The sequence below is a fragment of the Excalfactoria chinensis genome, chromosome 1, assembly GCF_039878825.1.
Source record: "Excalfactoria chinensis isolate bCotChi1 chromosome 1, bCotChi1.hap2, whole genome shotgun sequence".
Taxonomy (NCBI): domain Eukaryota; kingdom Metazoa; phylum Chordata; class Aves; order Galliformes; family Phasianidae; genus Excalfactoria; species Excalfactoria chinensis.
In genome coordinates this window covers 98,673,988-98,700,082 of record NC_092825.1, presented here as the reverse complement: position 1 = coordinate 98,700,082, position 26,095 = coordinate 98,673,988, and the positions used below count along the sequence as shown (strand labels likewise).

Genomic DNA, 26,095 nt, shown 5'->3' with positions numbered 1-26,095 from the left:
ATTAAAAAATGATTAGGCTGTATTTCTGCAACATCACTCTTACCAAAGCATTTGGACTCTTGACAAGTCACAAGCGAGAATTGAAAGGAATCACGGGAAGTCAGGCCAGTGTCATGTCTCAGAGTCATGATTTATTCTCCAGCTTTTAAGCCTAAAGATTCAGTTGTTTTTAAACACCTGGAACTCAGAATAGGGAGAGAAGGACAAAGAATTAGGCTTCCTAGCAGACACAAGACTCCAGCAGCTGGGATTCTGATGAAATACGTAGAAGACTGATACTGTATAAACATTGATTTCTCCCCATAAAGGTTGGGATAGTTTCCCTACAATGTCATAAAGCAATAATCACATTCCAGCCAGGGAAAAAAATATATATATATAAAAGGTACTTCTACCTGCAGCTTTACATTACATGATACTCAGCTAAATTTTTTCTATCTAACATGAAAATTATCACCTCATGGGTATGCGGTTTCTGTGCTAAAAATGCGCAGGATTGAAAGGATATCAGAGGCTCCTCTGCAGCAAAACCCCACCTTTGCAATCCTTCAGCTCCACTCTTCAACTATTACTCTGGGAAGGCAGCTATGCACAGCCTTAGTAATGGCATGGGGCTCTCTTTCCAAGTCAGAGTAAAATATATGATCAGGATAAAACTGACTAACAAAGCACGCACAGCTGGCACCTACTGACAGCTCTTTCCTTTACTTAAAGAACAAACACCTTCACGTTTCTATCCGCATATCCTACTCCTTGCAACAGTTAAACAAACCACTCTTGTCATGTCATTGACCTCAGAATCCATTCCCAACGATGTACATTAAAGATACTTGTAACCAATGGTAACTAACCATTTCTAGAACCTGTGAAGGATGCAAGAAATGACTGAAAAGAACGGAGGATCAAACAGCAGCAAGTCAAAGACAATACTTTTGGAAAATGATCTTCATGCTGTTATCAGTGGCATTAGCTTTTTAACTCCTCTCATTTGCTTCCACAGCTTTTCTTCACAGCATATGAAACCGAAGCAAAAGTTAAGAAACACTTCCATGAAAACAGCATATGAACTCCTATACAAATAATGCTAATTTCAGTCAAATTTACACAAGGAGAAGAGATGAAAGAACGCCAGACTTCAAATGGTAGCAGGAATAGCAAGTGTTATTTACTTTCCTATTAAAGTATTAGCTAAAAGACCAAGACTGGAATCCAAACACGTGCAGACACTGTCTTGACAATTAAAGTCACTCACAAACAGATGTCAGTTGAGCATTACTCTGACCTGCTAACGAGCACTTACACAAAACACAAAGGTTTCCCTTGTACTACTGAAGAACCAAACCTCTCCGCCACAAGAACTGCCTTAACTGAAAAATACAGCTTGCTGCTGGAGATTTAGTTTCTTCTATGATACAGGCTATGATCTGTTTCAGCAAAGTAAGCCTTTCTCTACCCCTACATAGTTAACTTCTGAACCAGAGGCAGGGAAAGCTGCAGGGGTCCTCATGCATTATCCCCAATTTGGTCATACCCAGCTGAATTCACGCCACTGAAGCGAGCAAAAAATAGCTGCTGAAACAACCACTAATGTTTTGTTCCCACCCACGTTTGCATCAACCAACACGTTACTACTGTTTAACTAAGGACTGCATATAAACAAGACTTGTGCTATAAATGCCACAAAGGTCTTTTCAGTCCCTAGAACCTCCCCCACAAAACATTCAGCAAGAGAATTCTAAGTGACAACAATAACACCAGCATTCAGAGAGGTGAATCCTTCGAGCGGCCCTACTGCACCAACACCTTGTTCTGGTTTGCTCAGCACTGGGAGAAAGCCAGGTTTACAATGAAAAGGAAACCAATGAGGAAGTTGCCTTAACACCTTTTCTTACTTGATCAAACGTTAAGGTGACAGAACAAGGACTACCGAGTCTAAAGCACTGGAGAGAGATATTTGGTTTGGGACTCGTATTACAACTCAATACAAAGACGTCTCTGTTTTTATTTCTTAAGATACATGCGGTCCGTGCCAAGCAATAGCGACACTTGATCAAAGTCACCAGGTGAAGAGCACGGCAGTTCTTACATTGACATAAATGACCGTTCAAAATACCCTGACCACACTAAAACCTTTGTCTCTGACACTTCTGAATACAAAAACATTAAAAAATAAAGCAGATCTAACTGTCCACTTTGGCATTCAGGTTATAATTGAGGGTGTGCGAGTGATACAGACTTCCCCAGCATCCCACTTACTGCACTTTCATTCCCTTCACGGGACGGATACAGACTACAGAAGTGTGTTTCTTCTGTATTTAAATGAAATGGAAAATACACCCCAGAAGAACAACTGAAGGAATCCAAACACTGTTTCAACGGGAGGGTCCTCAAGGCAGCCTTTCTGAGACTCACACCATGCAGACACTGTTTCCAACAACTGTTTTCTCTCCACAAATCCACCACGGTCGGGCCTCCCCCCCTTGCTCAGGTACACACGGGTTTGCTCCCATGCGCCAGGGCACACAAGAGGAATTGCACCACTTTGAGTCGCTTTTAAACGTTAAATTCAAACCACAGAACTAAGTTAACAACGCCCTGACTATTTAATCCGGTCTCATCGCGTTTGATACGGATATCCCAGAGTGTTTTCTTCTCGGCACGGCACAGCATTAGAGTTTAAAGGACGCACAGCACTACGTGGCCCCGGCTAATAATGAACTTGAGGTCCCCGCGAGCGCAGTGGGAAAGGAAAACGCAACCACAACAAGACAAGAGAAGCAGACGACAATTCTTTTCTAATTGCTACACTTCCCGAAGAGCGCCAAACATTTCACAGCGCGCAACGAGCCCGACGGGATCGCCGCCTCCTCGCTGACGGTCCGAGCTGAGCTCAACCCCCCCCTCGCCCCATAGAGCGGCGGTGGATCGCAGCGCCGCCGAGCCCAGCAGAGGGGGGACACACGAAGGCGCGGTGCTCGGACCCGCCGCTCTCGCAGCGCCCAGCCGGGGGAGGGGGAGCCGAGGGAGAAGGAGGGGGAGGAAGGGGGGGAGGGTTACGGCTAGCCCAACAGAGAGCGCGCCCTTCAGCTCACCTCAACACTTCTGCTGCCGCCACCCCTCAGCCGCGGTCCCGGCGGGCGGCCGGTGGGCAGCACCGCCGCCGCCTCTCTCCGTTTCCTTTCTCCGCTCCCTTTCTGTCCTGCTCGGCTGCTCCCGTCCCAGCGGCTGCGGCCCGACTGCGGCGACCGCGGTCAGGTGACTCCCGACAACATTGCCGCCCCCCCCCGCCGCACACGCACACACCCCGCCCGCCCATTGGCCGCCGCGCTCCCCGCCGCCGCGCAGACGCCCACAGAGGCACGCAGGGCGCGTGCGCCGCGGGGACCCGCCCGCTCGGGGAGTGACGTGAGCGGTGATGCCGTTCCAGAGGGAAACGTTAGGCTGGCGTTCCGCTGAGGTGCCGGCCGCGGGGAGGCTTTCCTGGTAAAAGTTACTCACTGAGCGTGTGCTTTGTGGGCTCAAAGAGCTGCTTGACGCCGATAGGGCCGAGTCCGCTGGAAGCAGCATGCAGCACTGCGTGCCCTACCTGAGCCGTCAGCATTCTGCCACACTGCAGGACAGGTAGGGCCATAGTATAGGACCATAACGTTGTTTTGGTGGGAGAAGATCTCCAAGGTCATCAAGTCACAGAATGGTTTGGGCTGGATGGGACCTCAAAGCCCACCCTGCTCCACTCCTATGCCGTGGGCAAGGCTGCCCCCCACCAGCTCAGGCTGTCCAGGGCCCCATCCAATTTGGCCTTGAGCACCTCCAGGGATGGGGCACCACAGCTTCTATGTGCAGCTGTGCCAGCGCCTCACTGTCCTCTGAGGAAAGGATTACTAGCATCCAATCTAAATTTATTCTTAAACATCTTGAAGAATGGGGACTGCACAGCTGCTCTGAGCAGGATAGTAGGGGGAGTGGAGTGCATGGGTGAGCAAGATGTAAGGAGGTGGCCTTCAGCTAGCAACAGGCAAGGGAGAGTAGCGTGGAGCTGCCATCAAGGTAGCGGCCCTGTTGAAAGGCAGAATGAGAGCCCCATCACAACATGAATGCAGCTTTTGGGTCCCAGTGAGTGTTTTTGCATTGTGCCATCTACAAGTGAAAGTTGAGTCTAAGATAACTTCAGAGGTGTCTTAGGAGATGCTGTCCAGAACTGGAGGGTTTTCAGGATCTCCTGTAGATGTTTGCCTCAATCTCCAGAGCAACTCAAAAAGACCTACCTGCTACTACTCTCAGTGCTAAAAATTGGCCTGAGGGCAGCTTGTTCTCCCCAGTATCATCCTGGGAAAAAAAAAGCAAAGCCCAACGAAGGACAAATGGAAAGAACTCAGCTCTATTGTGTACTAAAAGGAAAACAAAAAAATCTGTTGGTCATATGGGAGAGATGGAGATAAACTCCATCTGTCTGCACATGGAACCCAATTAAGGCAGCCTCCTTCTGGAAACTGCACGTCCCAGATAAAACTTTAATGATGGGAAGGCTGAAAGGTGCATTGTCAGTAATAGCAATAGGAATGTCATTATTACAAAATGTTAACAAAGTGTGACAATTTTGTTTACATGGGAATTGTAGAATTAGCTTTGTACATCATTGAAATTAAATTAAAAAGATAAATAAATGGGCACTGATCTCTCTGAGTTGACAAGTGATATAACCTGAGGGAATAGTACAAAGCTGCATCAGGGGAGGTGGGTCAGATTGGGCGTTAGGGAAAGATTCTTCATCAGAGAGTGTTTGGGATCTGGAACGGGCTTCCCATGACCACTGGGTCATGGCACTGAGCTTACTTACACAGATTTAGAAGCATCTGGACAACAATCTCAAACATAGGATCTGATTTTTGGGTGGTCCTATGTGAAGCCAGGAGTTGGACTCAGTGATCCTTACAGGTCCCTACAACTTGAGATATTCTATGATTCTGTGGAAACAAAAAATAAAAGAAATTATGAAACACACTGTCTGTCCTGCCCTGTGTTTACATGCCCTGTAACTTCCATAAGCTCCTTTTTCAATGGATGCTCTATACTTAGTTTTAGCCTTCCTGAGAATTTTGGGGCAAAGTTCTTTCAGATATTACTTTGCTCCTACACATATTTATACCCAATTTCTGAAGAGCTGCCATGAGAGTGATAATGATAATCAAAGTCTTCTTTATTTCTTCTTTATTTCCAATGGTAAACTAGCTAGCTAGAAATCACACAGACATGTGAGCTGGTTCCAGCCCCCACCTCGTGAACTGAGGAGAACTTGAACACCAGTTTAGTTTCCACTACAACCTAGAAAGGAATTTTTCAGTGTCTTTCTTCAATGGTCATTATACCAGATTAAAACTGATAACAGACAGGAAGTCCTTGCTCTTTATTGATTTATTGTTTTTATTGTTAGCTTAAGAGTGGGTTCTCAATGGCACTTTTTTGTTCGTTTGGTTGTTTTTTTTAGGTGGGGAGTGGTTACATTTCACAGGCAGGTCTTGTGTTTCCTTGTATACTTTCTCCAAGTCTTTTAGCTTCTGCTTTGAAAGGTTTATTTTGTTAGGGTTTGTTTTTCATCAGTTCTGTAGAAGAAATCTTCCTCACCACCAAAATAAAAACGACAGCCTGAAGCACTGCAAAAGTAGATCTGCAACTACAGTTGGAATAGCAGTTCCAGGTTCATTATTCAGGGGTTCCCGATTGCTCCAACCCCTGAAGAACTGCAGTATTTACTTTGTAAGCTCTGCACGCAGGTGTGAAAGCCTGTGAAATAAAAGCTGCCTTTTCCTTGATGGACAGCCTTTGAGATACGTATTAACACCTTGTCTAGATTTGCACCAGGTGGAAGTCAGTTTGTCTTTTTGCTATGCCTGCTGTAGGTACATAAACTTTAACCACACTCCAAAGCGACACACCTTTCATTTTACTTTTACTTGTTCCTGGATTCTTTAAGAGTGTTTAATGTGGGCCAAGTAATAGTCGCCATTTGTAACTGATAACCATGCCGAACAAACAAAAGCAACACGAACAAACAATCTACTGTATTGTCTGTACGTGAGATTTAATCAAGCAGTGCTTTCTCTGAAAGGCCGGCAGCAAACAGAAATATGTTCCTGTATGAACATCCACACTAATGGCCAGACTTTCATTATAGAACAGCATAAGCAATTTATTGGCAAAATCTTTCAGAACAAGCTATTTATCATTATATCCAAATAGTATCTTGACGCTTGAGATGTGAGTACTACGAGTTCTTACATTTTAAACAATAACGCTTTCTGAATCTAAGTTTTTCTCCTTGTTCTTAATGCTTTCTATGACTTGTAGTTCTCACACCCTTACACACCTTGATAACTCCCAGTCCCCAAGTGCTCAGACACCAACCAAGCAGCTTTAAAGAACCGTCTGGAACTCTGGCTTGAAAATTGGCTACCGAACCTTGGACCGCACCCACCAAGGAGGGATCTTCATCTCTTGTTCCCAGTGCTAAGGATGACGCAATGCTGAGTTCCCACACAATAGCAAAAGAAACGATGGTGTAACAGCTTGTTTCTCACTCACAGCCAGACAGAAGAACTGAATAAATACTTTCCTTACTGAAATTAGACACAACTGGAAAAATGAAAAAAAAATAAATAAAAAAATCCTTTTTTTTTTTTTTTTTTTTCCTAAAAAGGAGAAGTAAAACCAGCAAAAAAAAAGGAGATCTGGGAAGTAAGCCGACAAAATAAGGAAGTGTATCTTCCTGCAGATTAATAATGAATATTTTAAAGATTAAACACTGTATACACTGAAATTACAAATGCTCGCAAGATTAGTATGAGAAGAAATAATAATAAAAGGATGTAGTTAAAAGAAAATGAAGGATGACGTCCCTTTTTCTGATACGTTTAAGACATGAAGAAGCGTAACTGTCACTGTCTTTTTGCATGTGTCATTTATTGCATCAGACACATTGAGCGCACCAGTCTCAGCTCTTGCTACTTTGTGGCTAGTTTTCACTAAGCTCTGCTTTGTCTTTGTAGGGTAATGGCCCAGATAGACGAAAGTGATGTAATTTGCAGAGTCAGGTTTTGGGTCAAACAGGCAGAGGCTAAAACAGTAACATTCATGGGGCCCTGGGCAGCCTTGTCTAGTGTTGGATATGGAGGTCGGCAGAGCTGCATGCGTCAGGGGGATTGGACCCTGATGATCCTTGAGGTGCCTTCCATTCCAAGCCATACTATGATTCTGTGATTCTGTCTTTAATATGTGTTCGACTTTTTCTGCAGTTGCCTTCAGTAGCTGAAGCTACTTTCATAGCGCTGAATCTTGGCTAATAGGTTCTCCAGTTTAATTGCAACACACCCCAATGCAAAAAGGTGAGACTCATCCCACCTATCTTTATCCATCAGCTGTCTACTGTAAGAAATATATTTACGTTCCTGTTCAGTTCATGAAACCAGATAGGCATCTCCAAGGGGTAATTTTTCCCTTCCTATGGTAGATGTCTGAGAGTGGGGTGATGAAACTCCTTTTGGAGTTTTGCCTGCCTCACTATGTGTTGAGAACAGAGATAACTGGGTTAGGTTTGATGGATAACCCTCAGAGGACTACAGGTTACTTCAGTCTGCTCCTTGATCCACACTTCTGCTGGATGCTGGGATCAGAATATGCTAAAGGCATTGGCAAAAGTCACTGAGAAATGCAAATGCTAAGGGCTCATCTCCTGCCTTTTGTGTCCAGTTCTTTCTGGCTAAATATGACACTTGGTGTCAAAAGAGGGTTTCTGTCTCTGTCCCCACACCTACGCTGTGATGAAGCAATGAGGCATATACAGTGAACCCAGCATTTCTAGTCATGAGCCAAATGAGCAAACAGACCACCGTAGTAAATCAGGTGCAATGAGCTTGTCCCAGACACACTACTTCTCCATGCATGGACTGAATGCACTGTACTGCACATGGAATACCTCCAATGCTTTCCTGGAAGTGCTCACTGCAGTGCCGTAAACACTGAAACAAATGGATGCATGCACAGCATTCCAGCATCTCCAGCCACTTATTTCCCATGCATGCATGCAGCAGCTGTGCTGCACATGTGCACGGCAGGCATGCGTGGTGGCAGGTGGCGAGGGAACAGTTTACATCTGGGGCTGGCCTGGACCCACCACAGTGTCAGTGCCAGTGTCCCCCAGGGGGACCTGCAGGAGATTGGTGCAATGGCTGGAGGCTGAGGCACACATCTGCATCCAGTATGGCTTCTGCAGCAGCCACGCAGAACACCACGGCGTTTGCATTCTTCTAACTGCAGCCCCAACCACTCCCTCCTGTCAGCTTGCAAACGCAAAAGCTATTTTTTAATCTACACTTAGATTACATTTCCTATATGAAAATCTAGCTATCAACTAGCTAAGTCACATGTAATGTATTTAAGTCAAGAAAACCCCCGGGCTGTGTCAACATGTATAAGCTGTATATCTGCCTCATACTTTAAAACTATTTTTAAAATCATTAAATAAATTCTTCTAAAAAGCCTTTGAAGTCTTCCTACATTTTCTCACCAGTACGTAAGCAGCCACGCTGATTTCTTTCCCTACTGTCTTTTGCTGTGTGTGGGGGGGGGAGGTACTGTTCTAATTCTTAAAAGCACACATGCTTATTTTTCATGGTTTCTTGCTTATAAAATTCTTTTGTTCATTCTGGGAAAGCGTGCTGTTACTCACAAGGAAATACTTTTAAATTCCCTGTTGATATGTTATGTGTTTGTGTGTGTGTATTGGGGAGCATCAGAGGACTGCTGAGATGGTCTGAGGGAGGTGAATGAGGAGCCCGGCCTCTGAAAACTGCTAAAGGAGACCCATCCACGTGTTTAGCTTGAAAGAGGACAACAACTGATTTATTCATGACAAACTAGATTTGCTTTCTCGGAAACTCAGAGAACAACTGTTAGTGGTTTTAATTTTGTCTGACAGAAATGGTTGGTCTGAGGTAACTGAGGAAAGACCAGAAATGTTCAGGAGGTGAGGTGGGATGACTTCAGCCAGACTGCCCAGGCCGCACATTATCACACATTGGCTCTTTTGAAGGGAGGAAACTGGTATTTGTGGGAAAGGCAGTATATGTTGTCCAGAGCCTGATGAGTGTTTTCAGTCTCAAGTAATGCTGTGGCATAGCAGCTGTGTGGATTTGAAATGAATTAGTTCAGTGCAGCAGGAAACCACGAAGTTTGAAACCTGCAGAAAGTGTTTTCAGCCAGATGCGGATCTGCAGTCAGATTTGTGGGAGCGCTGAGTATTTGGGAAGATGTAGGGAGACCAGGTGAAACACCTCATATGGGGGTTCCCCTTCACAAACTATACACATAACACACCACATCTTTTTGGTATTCCCTTCTCCTATGACCTCATGCTGGATAAGAGAGACGCCACCTCAAAAAATGCCCTCAAGTGGTGCTAGAGAAAGAAAAGCCCATCTGTTTTCCTTAACACGTTATAGTCTATTGATAGTCTCAGTTAGCAACTTGAATGGTTCCTTGGTTTAGAGGGGCTGAGAGCTGGTAGCTCATTCTCCCGTGTGTGTCTGTCTTGGGACACTGTTGTAGCTCTTGCTCAAAGCTGCTCTGAATTCACAGTCTGCTCTTAGCACTATGTTATCAGGGATATCTGTAGTACTGGGTTTGTTGCTCTTCCAGTAAAACGCAAAGTCTCTCCCCTAGAATAAAGCCTAAAAAACATTTGCTATACCCACAGAAGGAGATACACTGAGTGGTCTTAAATAGACAAAAGTATTTGTGGGTGAGACTCTGGAAGGCAGGAAAGAAACAGCTTCTCTCTCAAACACATGCAGATTCAAAAGATCTCCACAGTACTTGAAACATTAAAACTTTGGACCGATTCCCTAAGAACTGTAGTCATACCCCTGAGAGGAGAAGGATGTTGAGTCATAGTGAAGAAAGGAAAGAAAAGCGGAATGTTTTTTCTATTACAATCGTTACAGAGGTCAGACGCAACCAAGACAGACGGATGAACAACAAAAACACTGGTTAAGTGATTCAGAAGGGTAGGTTTTCTGGAATTAGCCAGAAACATTTCAAGGACTCTGAAGAAAATGTGGAAACGAATTGTCATTCCAATGTATCTGAGCATATGTGCCTTTCGACTCTAATGCCTGAAGAAGGATTCGTTTTAAAATGATTTGATGGAAACCTTGTGAAGGACTTTCACTTCGGCTACCATAAATATGTCAGTAGCAGAACAGCGAATGATAACATTACATTTTGCTTTTGGAGTATCTGACAGGGGCAAAAAAGACTTGAAAGTGCACGATCCTTTGCAGTGCTGTATAACATTGCCCTTTTATAAAGCAACTAAGTAAGTCACCCTTTTGCTTAAATAAGTTCTTCATTATGATCACCCAGTTTGCTTTTGTTACGCAGGAGGATTGCAAAAGTGAGTGATGTATCTGAAGACTCGGTTAAGACTGGAAAGCCTACCAAAATTAGGAAAGAACATCATACATTCAACTACTTGGCTAGGTTTTAATTTCACAACATGGCATTGTTGCTGTAACCTACCGCTTCTATATTGATCATAGGATTACCTATGGATTACCTATAGGATTACCTGCCAAGAAGAGGTTGACTGTTCAAAGCCACTACTGTTATTGAATCTTTCTGAAATTAATTAAAAAAAAAAAAAAAAAAAAAAAAAGATTATTTTTCTGTATGTTTTCCCATGTTTTGTCATAACAGAGGGGAAAAAATAAAATAAAAATGATTCAATGCCTGCTTCTGTTTAGAACTGCAAATTAAACGCCCCACAACAGAAGCCGTTTGGTTTCTGGTACTGATTACCAGGTTGGAGTCTCATCTGAGAAGGTGGAGCGACTGCAAGTCTGTACGTCAATGTGGTGATCCAGTGGGAGGGGGCAGCCCGCCCAGACCCATCAGCCATCGATCTGGATTTCCTCCTGTGCTCAGGCAATTGGCCACTCCGTGCATGGTTCCCTTGGGTGTGACTGCGAGCCCTGGTGAGTCACGGTTCAAGTGCACAACTCATACCGAAAGGAAAATGAGGCCAGTTTTAACTCTGCTTTTAATTTTGTTTCCAGCTTAGTTCTGTGAAAGTCACAGAGAGCCCTGAATTGCTACGTGCAGCAAAAGGTAACCCAACAGTGCAGAGAAGACACAGGAGTTACAACCACCAACGTGTCAAAAAAAATATGTACCTGCATGTACTGGGTCTGTCTGGGATGGAGTCCCTTCTCAAAAGTAAAACATGAGGTGATGTAGAAAGCAGTGGTGGTTGTCTCTTGTTGGAGGATGAAAGTTGTTAAAAAAAGGCACGTTTACAATTGGAAAGTGTACTTGCAAACCTAGATCTGGTGATAGGAATGACATTACAGATTACGTAGTGTCATTTCCTGATAACTTAGTTGTCTTTTGTTAATCTTTTGAGTATATTGCCTAGGATCTTCTTGATAGTTTCCTATTCCTGCTTTTCTTTTCCCTTCTATGGACAGTTAATGATCCACAACTGACAGCTTTTTCCAGAAACATTTTGCAGCTGTATTTCTCACAGGGCAAAGTAGGATTTTCTGGAAAGCACTTTGTAATGGAATTTACTTCAGTTTCTTATCCTCTTTTCTCTTGAAGAATCACAGAGAAGCTGAGGCTGGCTGGTCCTCTGGGTCCATCTGGCCGAACCTCTGCTCCAGCAGGGCCACCCAGAGCAGGAACACGTGCCCAGGGCCATGTCTGGGTGGCTTTTGGACATCCCCAAGAACCAGAACCCATAGCCTGTATGAGCAGCCTTTTCCAGTGCTCTGGCACTCACACAGCACCAGAGTGCTTCAGAGGGAACCTTCTGCACTTCAGTTTGTGCCCATTGCCCCTTGACCTGGTGCTGGCACCACTGAAAATAGGCAGACCTCATTCTCTCTGCACCCACCCCTCAGTTATTTGTATACATTGATGAGACTCCTCTGAGTTTGTCCATGACTGGGATGAACTACTGAAGAAGGACTGAAGAAGGCCCAGCTGCCGAGTCAGTGACTAAGCTGACTTATCTATTCAGCAAATACCTCTGATGCCTTTTCTGCTACATTCTAACAACTACAACTTTTGAGGCATGCTTTTTGTCAGACAAAATGTGTAAATGTTACAGTTAATGTCAGCGTAGATCTTGGATTTTTGCCAGGCCTTGGACACTGTCCCATGCAGAGCTTATCTTGCCTGAGAGGATTTCAAGAGGCTCTACAAAAACATCCCCAAAAAGTCACTGAATACTTATTTAGACGTATTGGATCATAGTTCCGGTATATTTCTTTATGCCTTGAGCTATTTGTTCAAAATCCAGACTGTACAGATGTATCTTAGGCTTGAGTAATAAGCAGCCTGTATGTTGGTGATAGGTTCTGATGCATATTTTGCATCTTCCCTGAAACGAACCCCTATCTCCTGCCTGCAGAGCTCACGCAGGGGCTTCAGTCCCCTGAAAAATACAGTTTGCTTCCACACTGAGCGCTCTACCTCTCAGAAAACATTTGGACAGAGGGGTGTACATTGCTTATAGGAGCTGTGCGCTCCAGGGTGGGTTGAACCAGCACGCTGCCTGCTTCTCACCTCCCCCCACACAGGAGCCACTTGGGAAATTTGGGATTCTGGTGTTTGTGTGGAGTTATGCAAGTCACAGTCAAGTTGTTTAAATCTCCGTGCGCAGCCCCAGCAGAACATGGCAGTGTTTGGTGCTGATAAGATATGAGTCTGCAGTTCTGAGCGCTTGTTCACAGGCATTCCTACCACGTGAGAGCAAGTTCTTGCTGAAGAAAATGTGAATGCCTTACACCCTGTGATGATGTTCCAAAGCAGAAATAGTTGCAGTTACCTCATGCTAGTTCCCTCTAAGGCAGAACAAACCCTAAGGTTCCAGCTGGATGCTTATGAATCACTACCTTGGGAAAAGAAATGATACCACCTGTCACATTTCATCTAAACTCTCAGAAAATGGGGAGAATGTGCTGAATGAGGCAGTTAGTGATGGTGTCGTACAGGGATTATTACTACATGGCGCTGTGAGTTATGATATACTTACTGCACATTCCTTTCTAGCAGTGAAACAGAGCAGAAACTGCACAGAGTGTGAGGGGAAGAAATCTGGACGTCATTGTCTAAGTAAGAAAAACACGTAGAAAAACAGGCAAAGTAGAAATGAACACAAAGCAAATACTTGCTATCAACTTCAAAAGTAGGTGCAGAAGTTGCCTGTAGACATGCAGGAGTTAAATAGGGAGAAATGAACGAATGGTCCGGGGATGTTTTTAAAATGCTTCTGGAACAAAGTAATAAATGGAAGAGCAGCAATCAGGATGGCAGAAGCAGTGCAACTCCAGGTAAGAACACAGGCTTTGGGACCGGAGTTTGTAGTACAGGAGACTGTTTATGCAAGATTACCCAGCTCTAGGGCTGTGTGCTAAATACTGCAAAGAGAGAGATGGAATATAGTATACATAGAGTCCCTCCTCTGGTAAGACATTTAACATGTGTCATCAGGCAGATAAGTCATCCAGCTGAGATCTGTGTGATCAAGCCTTTAAAAATCTATTGGACATTTACACTGTTGAGTTACATGTCAAGAAATATGAGTCTATTAAATGCAATCCTGTAAAATATCAGGTTTTCTTTTTTTCTCCATCATTGTCATTTGTGTTATTCTAGCACTGCTTGGTGGGACAAATGCTCATCAATAACCAGTAACGACCCATTTTACTGTCTTTGAGTAACTTCATCTTTTCCCCCCCACACTGCAGATCTTTAAATAAGGCTTCTAAACCTGTCAAAGTTCAGCTAAAATAGAAAACAATATATAAATAAAATACAGTTTGATACTGCAGCCATTTTGTCTTACTGCTTTGCCTGAGAGAGGTCATGTGTCATAATTGTGTTTATTGGTATTAGTGGCTGTCTTTCTACCAACGAGAAATGTGTAAGTGCCTTTATGTTGCTGGCAGTTGTATTGGTAAGGGCACGATGAGTAAGCTTCACATGTTTCTATTAATACAAAGTTGCCTGTCACTGATAGCAGTGCTTGCTGTTGCATAAAGCAAGAGATACCGTCAGATAACCACTTCTACACTGCTAGGAGCTCCTCGAATGAATGCTGCTCCATAAGCTTTGTTCTAAAAGTTCTCCCTTGCACAGTGCCACAGAAGCTTTGTTTCTGTCCGGACGTGAGCAGCTTGCTTGTTTTTTCGTTATTTGCCAATTGCAGTGGAAATGATGCAGCACAAAAAAAACCTGCTGACCCAAGAGTCTGTTGTATTTTCTAGGTACTTTCTGGTTTTGAAATAAAGCTTGAAGTTATCGCAAGTGCTGCAGTTGTTCAAATTCAGCTCCTGCCAAGTCTTCACGCCTCTGGTGCTTCTAAGAACAGAGAAACCTACCTTAGAAGCTCCTTCCCAAGTTGTATCTTGCTATTTTCAGTATTAAAATTAGAACAGCGTCTAAATGAAATGTCTCATCCTATTCGTGGTGGCATTCTGTACCTCAGACACTTGTACACTGTACCTCAGACACTTACATTAAGACTCATACTGAGTGCTGTGGCTCTGTGGCAAGCAAAGCACCATCCTGTAAACGAAAGGATCACATTCTCTTTGCAGGTTTTGCTCTTCCATGCTCCTTCTGGAGAGCTAGAAGATGTCAAATATGAACTGGAGAAAAAGGAGAGGAAGGAAGCATCACACATCATCCAGCTAATGTATTTTAAACACACTGTTCTTCTGGAATGGTTTTGGCAGAGTCATGAATAACAAAAGCGTGCCATCATCGGTTTCCAGGAAATCCTCTTTCCCATAGTTCTCGAGGCATCAGCCTTTTTGTGCTGCTCAAACAGCTACTCCCTTGAACAAATCACAAGGGTTTTATTTCAATCCATGCATGTTGTTTTAAGTGTATAACCAGCGGGTTATTAAAACAGGCAATAGGCCATTAGCCGTGTGAAAATTAACTTGGATTAAACCGAGCTTGTTCAGATGCTTTCAGGGTTTCAAACAGCAATGCAGGACATGTGGCCAAATGAGCTAAATAAACAGAGCTAAGATGTATTTGATTTATTGGTTTGATAACACCATAGCTGAGTTTGAGGTTGTCTGGCTCCTCTGGGTTTGAAGGGGTTCAAGTTAGGAGGTTCTGTCTGAGTCCATTTTAAAGGTAGAATGTGTTACTGAGGGACATAGCGGGCATGGTGGGGGTGGGTTGATGGTTGGACCAGATGATCCTAGTGGTCTTTTCACAGTATCACAGTATCACAGTATCGCAGTATCACAGTATCGTGCGAGTTGGAAGGGACCTTAGAGATCATCGAGTCCAACTCCCAGGATTCGAGCCCTCTGTGTAGCAGAGCAGCATTTCTGCCACTTGCGCCACAGGGGGGATTCGAACCCCGGGACTCTGGTGTTGCAAGCAGCACCTTATACCACTGCGCCACCAGAGGCACACTTTTCTAACCTTAATGATTCAGTGATTCTAAAGCTGTGCAAGTATTATAGGGTGCATATATTAAAAAACTACAATTAGGGGAAAAGCTGCCTATCAAGAAAGGTAACTGCCTGTTAATGAATTGAGGCAGCTACTTTGTTGCTACTAATAAATTCCACTATTTCTAGCAGTTTTGGCGTGGGCATCAAATTAACTTCTACAGAGAAGGAGAAACTCTTGTACAAAAGGCATCTGACAGCAGGTTGGGGCAGCTCTAACAAAAAAAATACCGCAGTGAAATGGCTCTGTTGACTGAAGGGAACAAGAAACAGGTTTCTAGCAGAGCGTACAGGTAATGGAGAAGCTCAGCCACAAGGCTGCTCATAACCAGCACTGCTATTTCACATATCTGCTGTATCCAAATGGATTGCTTCCTCGTACTACTGATGCATGGATAAACAGCAGGCAGGTTTTTATGAACTAATTATACAGGAAGCTGAAGCTGGAGTTGGATTCACGGGATGACCACAGCAATGGAGATGAGACTGCAGGCCTGTTCCAGGCTGTTGGGCCTGCAGGGCTACACTGAGGTGATAGACATCACTGCCCTCATTTCTGCCCATGAGGTTCCACAAGGAAACAGTCCTGGAGGGTGTTGCTAGGAAGCCCCATGGAGACCTATGTAAACTGTCACAAAGTTTACAGTGAATATCTTTTTTCCTGATCTCTATTACTCCAATGAGATAGAATAAAAAGTCTATTTTCATACTTTCATCAAAACCATCTTTGGGTCAAAGAGTGCAGGCAAGTAAAGTTCATAGGGTATACTTCCTGTATTTCTTAGCTCAAATCACCAAGTAATTTCTTCCTTCAGCACGTTAAAAAAGCAGTGACCAATACCACCCATCTGCTGCCCATCTCCAGGATTTCCATTTGTTCCACATCAGAAACATTGCAGAGGCAGCACCTCTCTTACTTTTTAGTTTGCTTTCACAGACAACAGAAGTTCTAAGTAATCTTGTTCCACTCCAAATATGCTTCATGTTGAACCCATAGAGAGCTCAAGCTCTTGAATACAGTTATCCATACCAGCAACTGTCTCAGCCAGCTGATAGAATCATAGAACACCTTGTGTTGGAAGGGACACACAAAAGACAAGGAGTCCAGCTCCTGGCTCCACACAGCACCACTCAGAATTCAAACCCTATATCTGAGAGCATTGTCCAGATGCTTCTTGAGCTCCGGCAGCTTGAGGGTGATACAGACAACTGTCCATTTATCTCCCACGTGTCTTCATTGCAGCACCACAGTACTATGTTTAAAAATATATATGTATTTTTTAACAGCACAGTTTCTGCCATCTCATATCTCCTCTTTATTGCTGAGTGCTCTAATGGAGCTGCAGGAGCCTGTAGAGCGCTGGTAACCAATGCTTTCTCTTTCTGTTCTCTGAAGACCTCTCTTCTTCCTGCCACTCGCAAGGAGTAGAGCAGCTTCTTCGGCTCCACTTTCCCCTACAAAACCTGGAGGTGGCTCAATAAGGAAGGAGTCACACAAAATGGCTGCAATGTGCATGGCACACAATAGGGCTTTATGTCAGACCTCTAAATTCAAGAGAGCAATAACTACAGCTGCAGAGACATACCAGAAGGATTTCAAGCCCTCTTTCATGTTTGTTCAGCTCTTACCCATGCCATACCTGCTTCTGTGGTGCTGTCAGAACAGCTTATTTATATGTCTGAGGGGGGGTTTTCAAATGAAGACAAAAAAATTAAGTGCTAAGGCTACTCGGAATCTGAGTTTTAGGTACTTTTTACATCCACATAGCATGACTCAGAGTACCAAGAGTTTCATTCTCAGCAGTATTCCCAGAAGTGTTAAGCGCTGAGAGCCAAGTTTTCAGTGAATGAATGGCTCTTTCATACATACAAAAGACGCAGTAAGTAAGAACCCTGTTGAGACCCCAGCTGGTGGGGGACCGAACCCCAAGATCCCCATACAGTCTGTGGAAAAGTAAAAGACCACTGTAGGAGATACTTACCATTGGATAAATGCTATTGACTGTGGTCTCAGAACAGCAGCAGCCCCACATAAGTAACCATCTGATTTGCTCACATCTTTTTTGAACCACAGCACCTTCTGTGTTGTCCAAGGCCCTCTCAGATGTCAGAAGAGATCTTCATATGACCTAAATTTTCCAAGCTGAAGTCCGGCTTGCTGTGTTGTAACAATTTTGATTTATTTCAAGAGATCTAACATTCAAAAAGTCCTGAGGTCCAGTTCCTGACAGTGAAGCCGTGAGAAACTACTGTATGATCATCACTCAAACATTAATCAGTTTTCAGTAGTTGACTTAAATTACATTGCGAGTAATCTAAGCCCACTGAGGACTAGTCCTCTTCTTCTAATCTCATCCTCTGGTTGGTATTGACTCCTGCAACCAAAATGGCATTTATAATCGTATGGCTAATTAAACAGGATCTCATTTATTGTTTTTAAATGAGCCCTCCATAATGCTTCAGTAAGGCTGAGACTATCTGAATATGATGTGTTTCATAAATCCTCCGCTCATTTCAGACAGAGATTAAGTAATCCTTACTCTTGAAATAGGAAAGTGTGTCATCAGACAAAAAGCTCCGATGCTTAAAATCATACTGAAATAGTCATTCTGTTTGTTCAGCTGTACATATCATGGTAAGTCTGAGCTCACTGCCTATCTGTATTATAAAGGCACTCTACTTTAAATCACTTATCTTTTCTAAGCCTATGCTTAAATACTCCTGGATAGAGAGAAAAGAAGGAAGAAGAAAGGAGGAGGGGAACGAAGGGGAAGGGGAGGGAAGGGTAGAAGGAAAAGATTTGGTTTTGATTAATAGTGATCAGTGATGCTAAAACAAATCAGAAATGTAGCAATGGGTTCTAACCAGGTTTAAAGACAGAATCTCCCTCCTTCATAGACCCATTTGTATTCGAATGCTACATCTTCCTCCTTCACAATTCACAGTGACCAAAAGAAGGATATCAATAGCATGGGTAGCAAACCAGAAGACGAAATCACAAACAAAAACATCTGTAGTCAGGTGTACCAGTCTGAAATACGCATTTGAGGAGAGCAATCCATGTGCTGAACAGTCACAAAGATATCAGTCCTCTTGGGTTAAGGAGCAAGTTCAGCTAGAAAACAGGTTAGCTTCAGTGCAACATGCATACTGAAAATTTCTTATGCTTATTATAAAGCCAAATTTGAGTATGCATTCGCGTGGAGGCCAGAGAACACCCCTTTACCCAGGCACTCCCCTCCCAACACCTGCATCCGAAGCAGAGGGAACATAGAGCTTCTCAGAGACAAGGGTGCCACAGTCACATTTTTTCTCTATCACACCCCGTCAAGAACAATTTCTAGATGTGTTTTTTAGTGCTTTGTAAATATTTGATATCTTTTTTTTTTTTTTTTCTATGTTTGCTTGCTTTTCTTTAAACTCATAGGTCCATATACTAACTCCACGGAGTCACACCATAAGCACTGGCACAGCTGTAGTTGTGTAGTGAGAATGAGTATGACCACTGCCGGTGGGTGGGACCTACTCATCGCTTCAAGTTAGGTACATGTTTAAGAGATTAGTTTGATATGGACACCGTGCTCCACAGTAAGTGCTGTTTTGAGCCAGGGCCTAACTGTAGTTTGCCATCTTGGGCCTTCTTGGCTTTGTAGATCACTTACCTGGCCTTCTCGCTCGCTTAGATGAGAACTCCTTCACTTCAGAATCCACGTTCAGCAATTTAAACCTAGTTTCTCACAGTAAGAGAACAGTGATTATTCTCTTTTGGATAGTAATAGAACACTCTCGTGGTAAGACTTTGAATTAACACTCTCTTGTGCTGAGATTACAAGATTAGGAGATCATCATAAACATCTGATAACACTGCATGTAAGGTCATATTAGGAGTTACACAGCTACCACAAACTACAAATAAGAACGTTGTCTGCTGCCTTTTGTAAAATACTATACTTCCTTTCTTTCTTCATGCCTCCTTTTAAAATGCCATGTAACTGGAGTTTTATCCCTTGCCAGGTTTAGCCAGGTGAGGAAACACAATCCTCTTTTTCTTTACTAAGGGGGAGACGTGAAACAGTTACAGTAGCAAAGCAAACTTATTAGCATAATTTTCCACTCTTTTTCCTTCCAAAAACCTCCTGTGGATCCAATTTTTTCCCATCAAATACATCTGTTCAAATGAACCGTGGGCTGTGCAGGAGCTACCAAACTCATGGCTTGCAAAATAATCCTCAGACTCCAGCACAACCACTTTGTGTCATTGAAACTTGACCTGTGGCTGGAACATTGCCCGTGCATGAGGGCTCGCTTCCGAAGTCTGGCACTTGGGATGTTCAGATTACTTATCCTGAATAAAGAAAGAAAAATAAGAGGACAATATTGCATAGAGACATATTTTTTAACACGTAACTCATGAAAACAATGCTGTATGCGACTTAGTTTACCAACAAGAGAAATAATTAGTAGTTATTCTATAGTCTTTTTTAAAGTACATTTGATTCTTCATTTTTCTGCTATGCTATTAATGCCTTTTGCCTAATATGTCTGCAATCAATTAGTACTGGATAGCACTTCGTAAAGCTGTTTAGGCCAGATTTCCAGGCAGGAATCCACACAGATTAATGTAAATCCAGCTGAAGTCAACAGAGCTACTTTGGATACATGTATGACATGTAAGTATTGCGAACACTCTCTCTTCTTTAGCATGCCAGAACTCATTCAGCTCGGGAGTTTATGTTAGCTGCTGTCCAATGCTTTGATGAAAACTGTACCGCCATGTAAGCGCTTATAGTATGTCAAAAAAACATTGGATATCACTCTTCGATAGCTTCATGGAGCTGTGATGAGGTAGTGAGAAATTGGTATCCTCTCCTCAGCTGGATAAAGAATTAGTGGCTATAACTACTTAAATAAATGATCAAAATTCCACACGATGAATATAATTATATACTGAAAACATTTACTCAGATGTCTGTATCTGCTTCTCCAAGACATTGGTAGATGTCACGATACCCACAAGAGGGAGCTCACACAGTCACATTACCTTCTGCAGATTTATGAGGTGTTTTTTCAAAGGTCATAAATAGATTTAGGCATAACACATTTTAATGAATGGCTGGATGTAAATTAGTTTCGCTGGGAACTTTTATGTAGATTTCTTTTCATATATATATATATATATTTCCTTTGGAAGAATACTCCTTTTTGGAAATGATTTCACAGTTTGTGTATTCCTTTTCAATAGTAAACCAATCTTATCTGGCACTTACTGTGTTCAGAGTAATGTGTCGAATGACTCAGGCTGCAGTCGCTCAGTATCACTTTCAAGTCCTGCACTCAGGAAATATGGAACCCAGCGACAGAACAAGGGGCAATGGGCACAAATGTAGCAAGTTCCATCTGAACACGAGGAAAAACTTCTGTACTGTGAGGGTGACAAAGCACTGGAACAGGCTGCCCAGAGAGGCTGAAGTCTCCTTCTCTGAAGATATTCAAGACCAGTCTGGATGCTTCTTGTGTTATATGCTGTAGGGAACTGCTTTAGCAGGGGTTGGACTCAATGGTCATCAGAGGTCCCTCCCAACCCCTATCATTCTGTGATTCTCATTCTGGCTGCTGTTAGCAGCTCTCAGGGGCTGACTTGCTCCAACCAGCCCCACACAGCAGGGCAGCTGGCAGGCACACGCCAGAGGAAGAGCTGGGAGCCAACTGCAGGGGCTGGGCTGTGGAGGAGGGCCGTGCACTGGCAGGGAAGTCACAAGGCAGAAGTGGGAGGTTTTCCCTCACAGAACATCACGCTCTCTCTTCACACGGGTCACTGGGGGTCTAGTTAATACAACTAACACTAACACTGCACTTTTATGGTGGTAGCAGGAAAAGCCGACTAGCGGGGATGTGTTTATTTTAGTGCCAAAGAGCTCTACCTTGAGAGTAGTTTTTGCTATATGTAGTTTGTAAGGAAAGCTGTAATTTAATTATTTTTAATGCTAATATAGTCATTAGCATAGATAGGAGGACGTTTTTCACACAGAGGGTGGTGATGCACTGGAACAGGTCATCCAACGAGGCTGTGGATGCCCCATCCCTGGAAGCATTCAAGGCCAGGCTGGATGTGGCTCTGGGCAGCCTGGGCTGGTGGTTGGCAACTGCACACATAGCAGGGGGTTGAAACTGGATGATCATCGTGGTCTTTTGCAACCCAGGCCATTCTGTGATTCTATGAATATTTGCATAATGTAAATATTTGGAAGTAAATATTCCAGTGTAAAATATCCCAATATAAAACCCCCAAGAAAAGCTTTTTAATTTTGGGCTAAGAATAACTATTTGTACACCCCTCCAATGCCAGCCATAAAAAGCCAGCAAGCCAGCAGTCAGAGCATATAGCTCACTCACCAGTTCCCCTTCTTACAGCTCTCATATCCCTGTGCTCACCCTGAGCACCCAAAGGACAGTCTTGCATCTGTCCACACATTTATTACATCAGCACACACATCCTTATTTCATTTCCTTAATTTATCTGTTAAAATCTAATGCACAATTCAGACAAATAACTAAATCCACAGATACTTGTTCTCATATTTTCCTAAACAGTTCAGAGAAGGACAAAGCACCTCAAAGCCAGTGACCACAAGCTGGCCGAGCACTTTGCCGCCATGCCCCAGCACCCAGTCACAAAGTGTCCTACAACTGGAACTTTTGGAAGACACGTGAAGAACACAGTGATCATCAGACCATGTGATGAGATCACCAGTCAACTGGATGTGCACTCTGGACTTTCACTGTGTTCTCCAGAATGGGTAAGGATGCATGGGCTATGGATGAGGGAACTGAGGTTTAGAATTGGGGAACTGATGATGGTCACATAGAAATGTTGAATGACTCATGCTAAAGCCCTTGCTTTCTACAGCTTAAACCACTGGACTATGCAGTCTAGAAAGCCTGGGCTGAGGTATTTTGTGAATGATTGCAGTCTTTCATTCATACGGGTGTGACTAACACATGATACGCCTTTTAAAGAACTCTGAAGAATCTATGTCAAGAAGGTTGTGTTTTTGGTTTTTGTGTTTTGTTTTGTTTTTTGAATTTTAAATGTTATTTGAACAGCTTTTTGTGCATCTGAAGCATCAACTCTAAATCAAGGCATCCAAGAGAGGAAACGATGAAGACCGCCCATCCAACTTTACCTTGCTTCCCTCTCTCCTCAGCCTGCACCTGGTACGCTGTAGGATCCCAGCGCTTGGTCTTTCCTCAGACAGGCCCAGCAGGATAAGCAACTGGGGGCAGCTTTTTGGTACTCGGTATTCTCCTCCTCATTCAGAAACAACCCTGGGGCTCCCTTATTACACACCTTTCAGTGCCACCTGAAGACAGTCAAGAGTATCTGTATGGATTTTCCAAGGATATTCATAGAATCATTTGAGTTAGAAGGGATTCTTAAATGCCACGTGATCCAACTCCTCTGCAATAAACAGGTATACCTACAGCTAGATAAGATGGCTCAGAGCCCCATCTAGCCTGTACTTGAGTGTCTCCAGGAGTAGGGCATTCACCACATCTCAACTCACTGTGTTCACCATTGCGTTATCCGTGGGTCTCCCACATTACTGTTCCTACACTGTAAGATGCATTAATTTTCTTTGTATGTATGTGCTCCCACCCCTTTTCTCAAATAGAACTGAGGCACACCGATTAGAACACAAAATGCCCATTAATACAGCCTGTTTGGAGATACACAGAGTATCACAGACTGGGGCATTTAGCATCAGAGAACACTTCAAGAGTTGTTAGTCCAACTTTTGTGGGTATTAATGCTCATTGATTTGGGATATTGGAGGCACAACGGGTTCTGCCAACCTTCCTCGTAGTCATGCTGGCCAGAATCAGCTGTCCTCCTGCTATTCCTATGCCTGAAGCAAAATTTCTCTCCCTGAGACCCTCTTCTTTAGTCAGTTTCCATTCTGCACTCTTCCTGGATAAGACTGGCATAGCTCCCCCCACCAGCAGCTTCCCTGCCCTTTCCAGCGCTGCTATCCTCAGCATCAAGCAAATGCAGAATGCCGGGGGGAAAATGAGCTCCATGTCATGGTCACAAGGGCGTCAGTGGCAACAAAGCTTTTTAGACAAGGGATATGACACACTTCCAAAGATGATTAATCCACAAAAGCAACCAGAATAGAGAGAACCTCAGAAAGGGGAACATAACAAAATAGAGAACAAAAAACAAACGCTGCCAAACCCAAACCTGCTGCAGGTTCTTATCTTCCACACCTTTCACATGTAAAAGTACCCTAGGATATGGCTACTTTGAGAACCATGCCTACTCTCTTCTCTTTGAATCACACTGTGTATCCTGCTGTAGGCAACCTGCTTTAGCAGGGAGTTGGACTCGATGGCCTCCAGATGTCCCTTCCAACCCCTACGATTCTGTGATATTGTGATCCCGGATTCCACAGCATCCAGTGCTCAAATCAAAACGCTGGAGCCTGCACAAGGTATGTTAGCCATCAGAAAGGCTTTTCCAGCATTCCCAAGTTTGACATCCCAAGTGCTTTTTATTCACTATGGTATTTTTTCTCTACAGCGTTCACAACACGGAGTGCAAACTGGATCCTCACATAGCAATGGGTTCAGAAAGAACAGAATTATAGAATCTCCTGGGTTGGAAGGGACCCATAAGGATCATCGAGTCCAACTCCTGGGCCACCTGAAATTCAAACTCTGTCTGAGTGCTTCTATAAAAACCTGTGTCCAGACGTGTCTTGGACTCCAGCAGGCTTGTGGCCTTGACCACTGCACAAGGTTTTACTGCTCACACAGCACAGTGACAGCAAACAGGCACATGTGATTGCTTATTACCCTTTACATCTCTGCTGGGGTGGGGTGACAGAACAAGTGCTGTGCATATACATTGCCCTGGCATCCCAGATAGAGAAGTGGGCTGTGCTCCCATGATCTCCTCATGCTCTCCTGTTGCAATGTGAGGCAGTGGCAGCAAAGCGGGGCCTGCCTCCACAATGCACTATGGGGAACACTGAGGTAAAGAGGCAGCTCATGCTTCAGTCTCTGCTGCCAGAATCACTGGGGTGACAAAAGACTTCCCTAGGAAATGTTCAGATGAACCTTAAACCTAAGAGGTTAGTGATATCAGTCACACTTAAAGTTATGGCAAAAATCTTAGCTGCATAGTTTTCAATTACTAAGACATGTTAGAACTGATGGCAAAACAAGTTTGCATTGAATTCCAACCTCACGAAGACGTAACAAGCCGAGTTAACAATCTGAGTTAAAAAAAAAAAATACAGGGAGCTTTAATAATGTTCAGAACATAAAACACTTTTTTCTATATTTGCTTTTAATGAAAAAAATACTGTATGAATAGGAATGGAAGTATAACAAAGAATTTCAATTGAATTAGGAAAATACAGGGATAAATAGAGCAAGTAAAACAAGCATTTTAATTCCAGGTTATTTGTGTATCACAGAACTCTTGTCTGTACTTATAGTTACTTACGTTTCCAAACAGACCAGAAGATGAGAACAAAATACCCTCATGGTACATTTACTGACATGTTCTCAGTTACAGCTATGACGGTAGCTTTCATATGTTAACTTTTCATTTCTCATATGGCAAAGAGCACGGTAAAAAAAGACTCCCAGGTCATCTACGTTTAGGGAAGGAAAGCCTGATCTCATCTGTTCTTTGCAATTTCTAAACTTGTGTGTTATTGCTGTCAGCACTCTCGCTTCATAACTAGCGACTGGGTTAACTCAATTTTAATGTACAACTTATCTGATTTTATACAACGGCGTAAAGCTGACACGGGATAATAAAGTCTAGTTTTTACCCATGAGGAGGTCCGTTTTAAGATAACTTCCAAGCACTTTAGGCATGAGGAAAATAATTTAAAAAATCTTCACCAAACTAAAATTAAACATACGCGTATTCCATATATTAACATTGTCCCTGCTGTATGCCTTAGTATGGTCCAAATTCCCAACACAGAGACTATTTATATCATTTTCTAGTGTGTCCGTATCTTCTTAAATTGGAAGAAATATGTTTAGAAAAGAAACCTGATCTACTAGAACATATAATGGGGATAGATTAACTTCAATTATGTTACTTGAAATAAAATATCCATTATATAATGGATGAAATATCCATTATATTAAGCTACTGGCTGGCAAGCATTAAATCAAATATAGACTTCTACATACTCTGTATCTGTAGTAAAGTATTATAACATATTAAACAGACCTTTATTTTAAAATCTCTTTCCAGCACAGGATCAATCCTGTATTAACTGCCTGACATAAGCTAGTTGCGAGTTATGAGGATCCCTGCCTTTTTTGGTACTGTATTCTGAGCTTTTCCAGTTGTTCTACACACTGCGTCTGGGCCAGCTTCAGTGTTCGGTTCTCCTCTGTCAGTTCTGCATACTCCTTGGCCAGCTGAGCAGCATCCATGCTTTCTTTTTCCACTTGTTCCAGTCTGGCAATCAGCTCCTTTCTGGCAATAATATTAAAAAGAAATCCACAAGGATTAGAAATGGCAGCAAGCA

At 43.2% G+C, this 26,095-nt stretch overlaps 2 protein-coding genes across 3 annotated transcripts in view; both read right to left on the bottom strand.

Moving 5' to 3' along the window:
- Positions 1–3,267, bottom strand: part of BACH1 (BTB domain and CNC homolog 1) — a 28,263-nt gene extending 24,996 nt beyond the window's left edge. The window contains exon 1 of the mRNA XM_072361503.1: positions 3,093–3,267. The gene's annotated coding sequence lies outside the window, so the exon portion shown is untranslated. The remainder of the gene's footprint in view (positions 1–3,092) is intronic.
- A 21,578-nt stretch (positions 3,268–24,845) lies between these two features.
- MAP3K7CL (MAP3K7 C-terminal like) overlaps positions 24,846–26,095 on the bottom strand; it is a 29,129-nt gene continuing 27,879 nt past the window's right edge. The window contains exon 6 of one of the 2 annotated variants that reach the window (XM_072353389.1): positions 24,846–26,043. In XM_072353389.1, coding sequence (XP_072209490.1) covers positions 25,863–26,043 — 181 coding nt within the window. In that variant the 3' untranslated portion in view covers positions 24,846–25,862. The remainder of the gene's footprint in view (positions 26,044–26,095) is intronic. The other variant, XM_072353381.1, reaches the window with a different exon arrangement.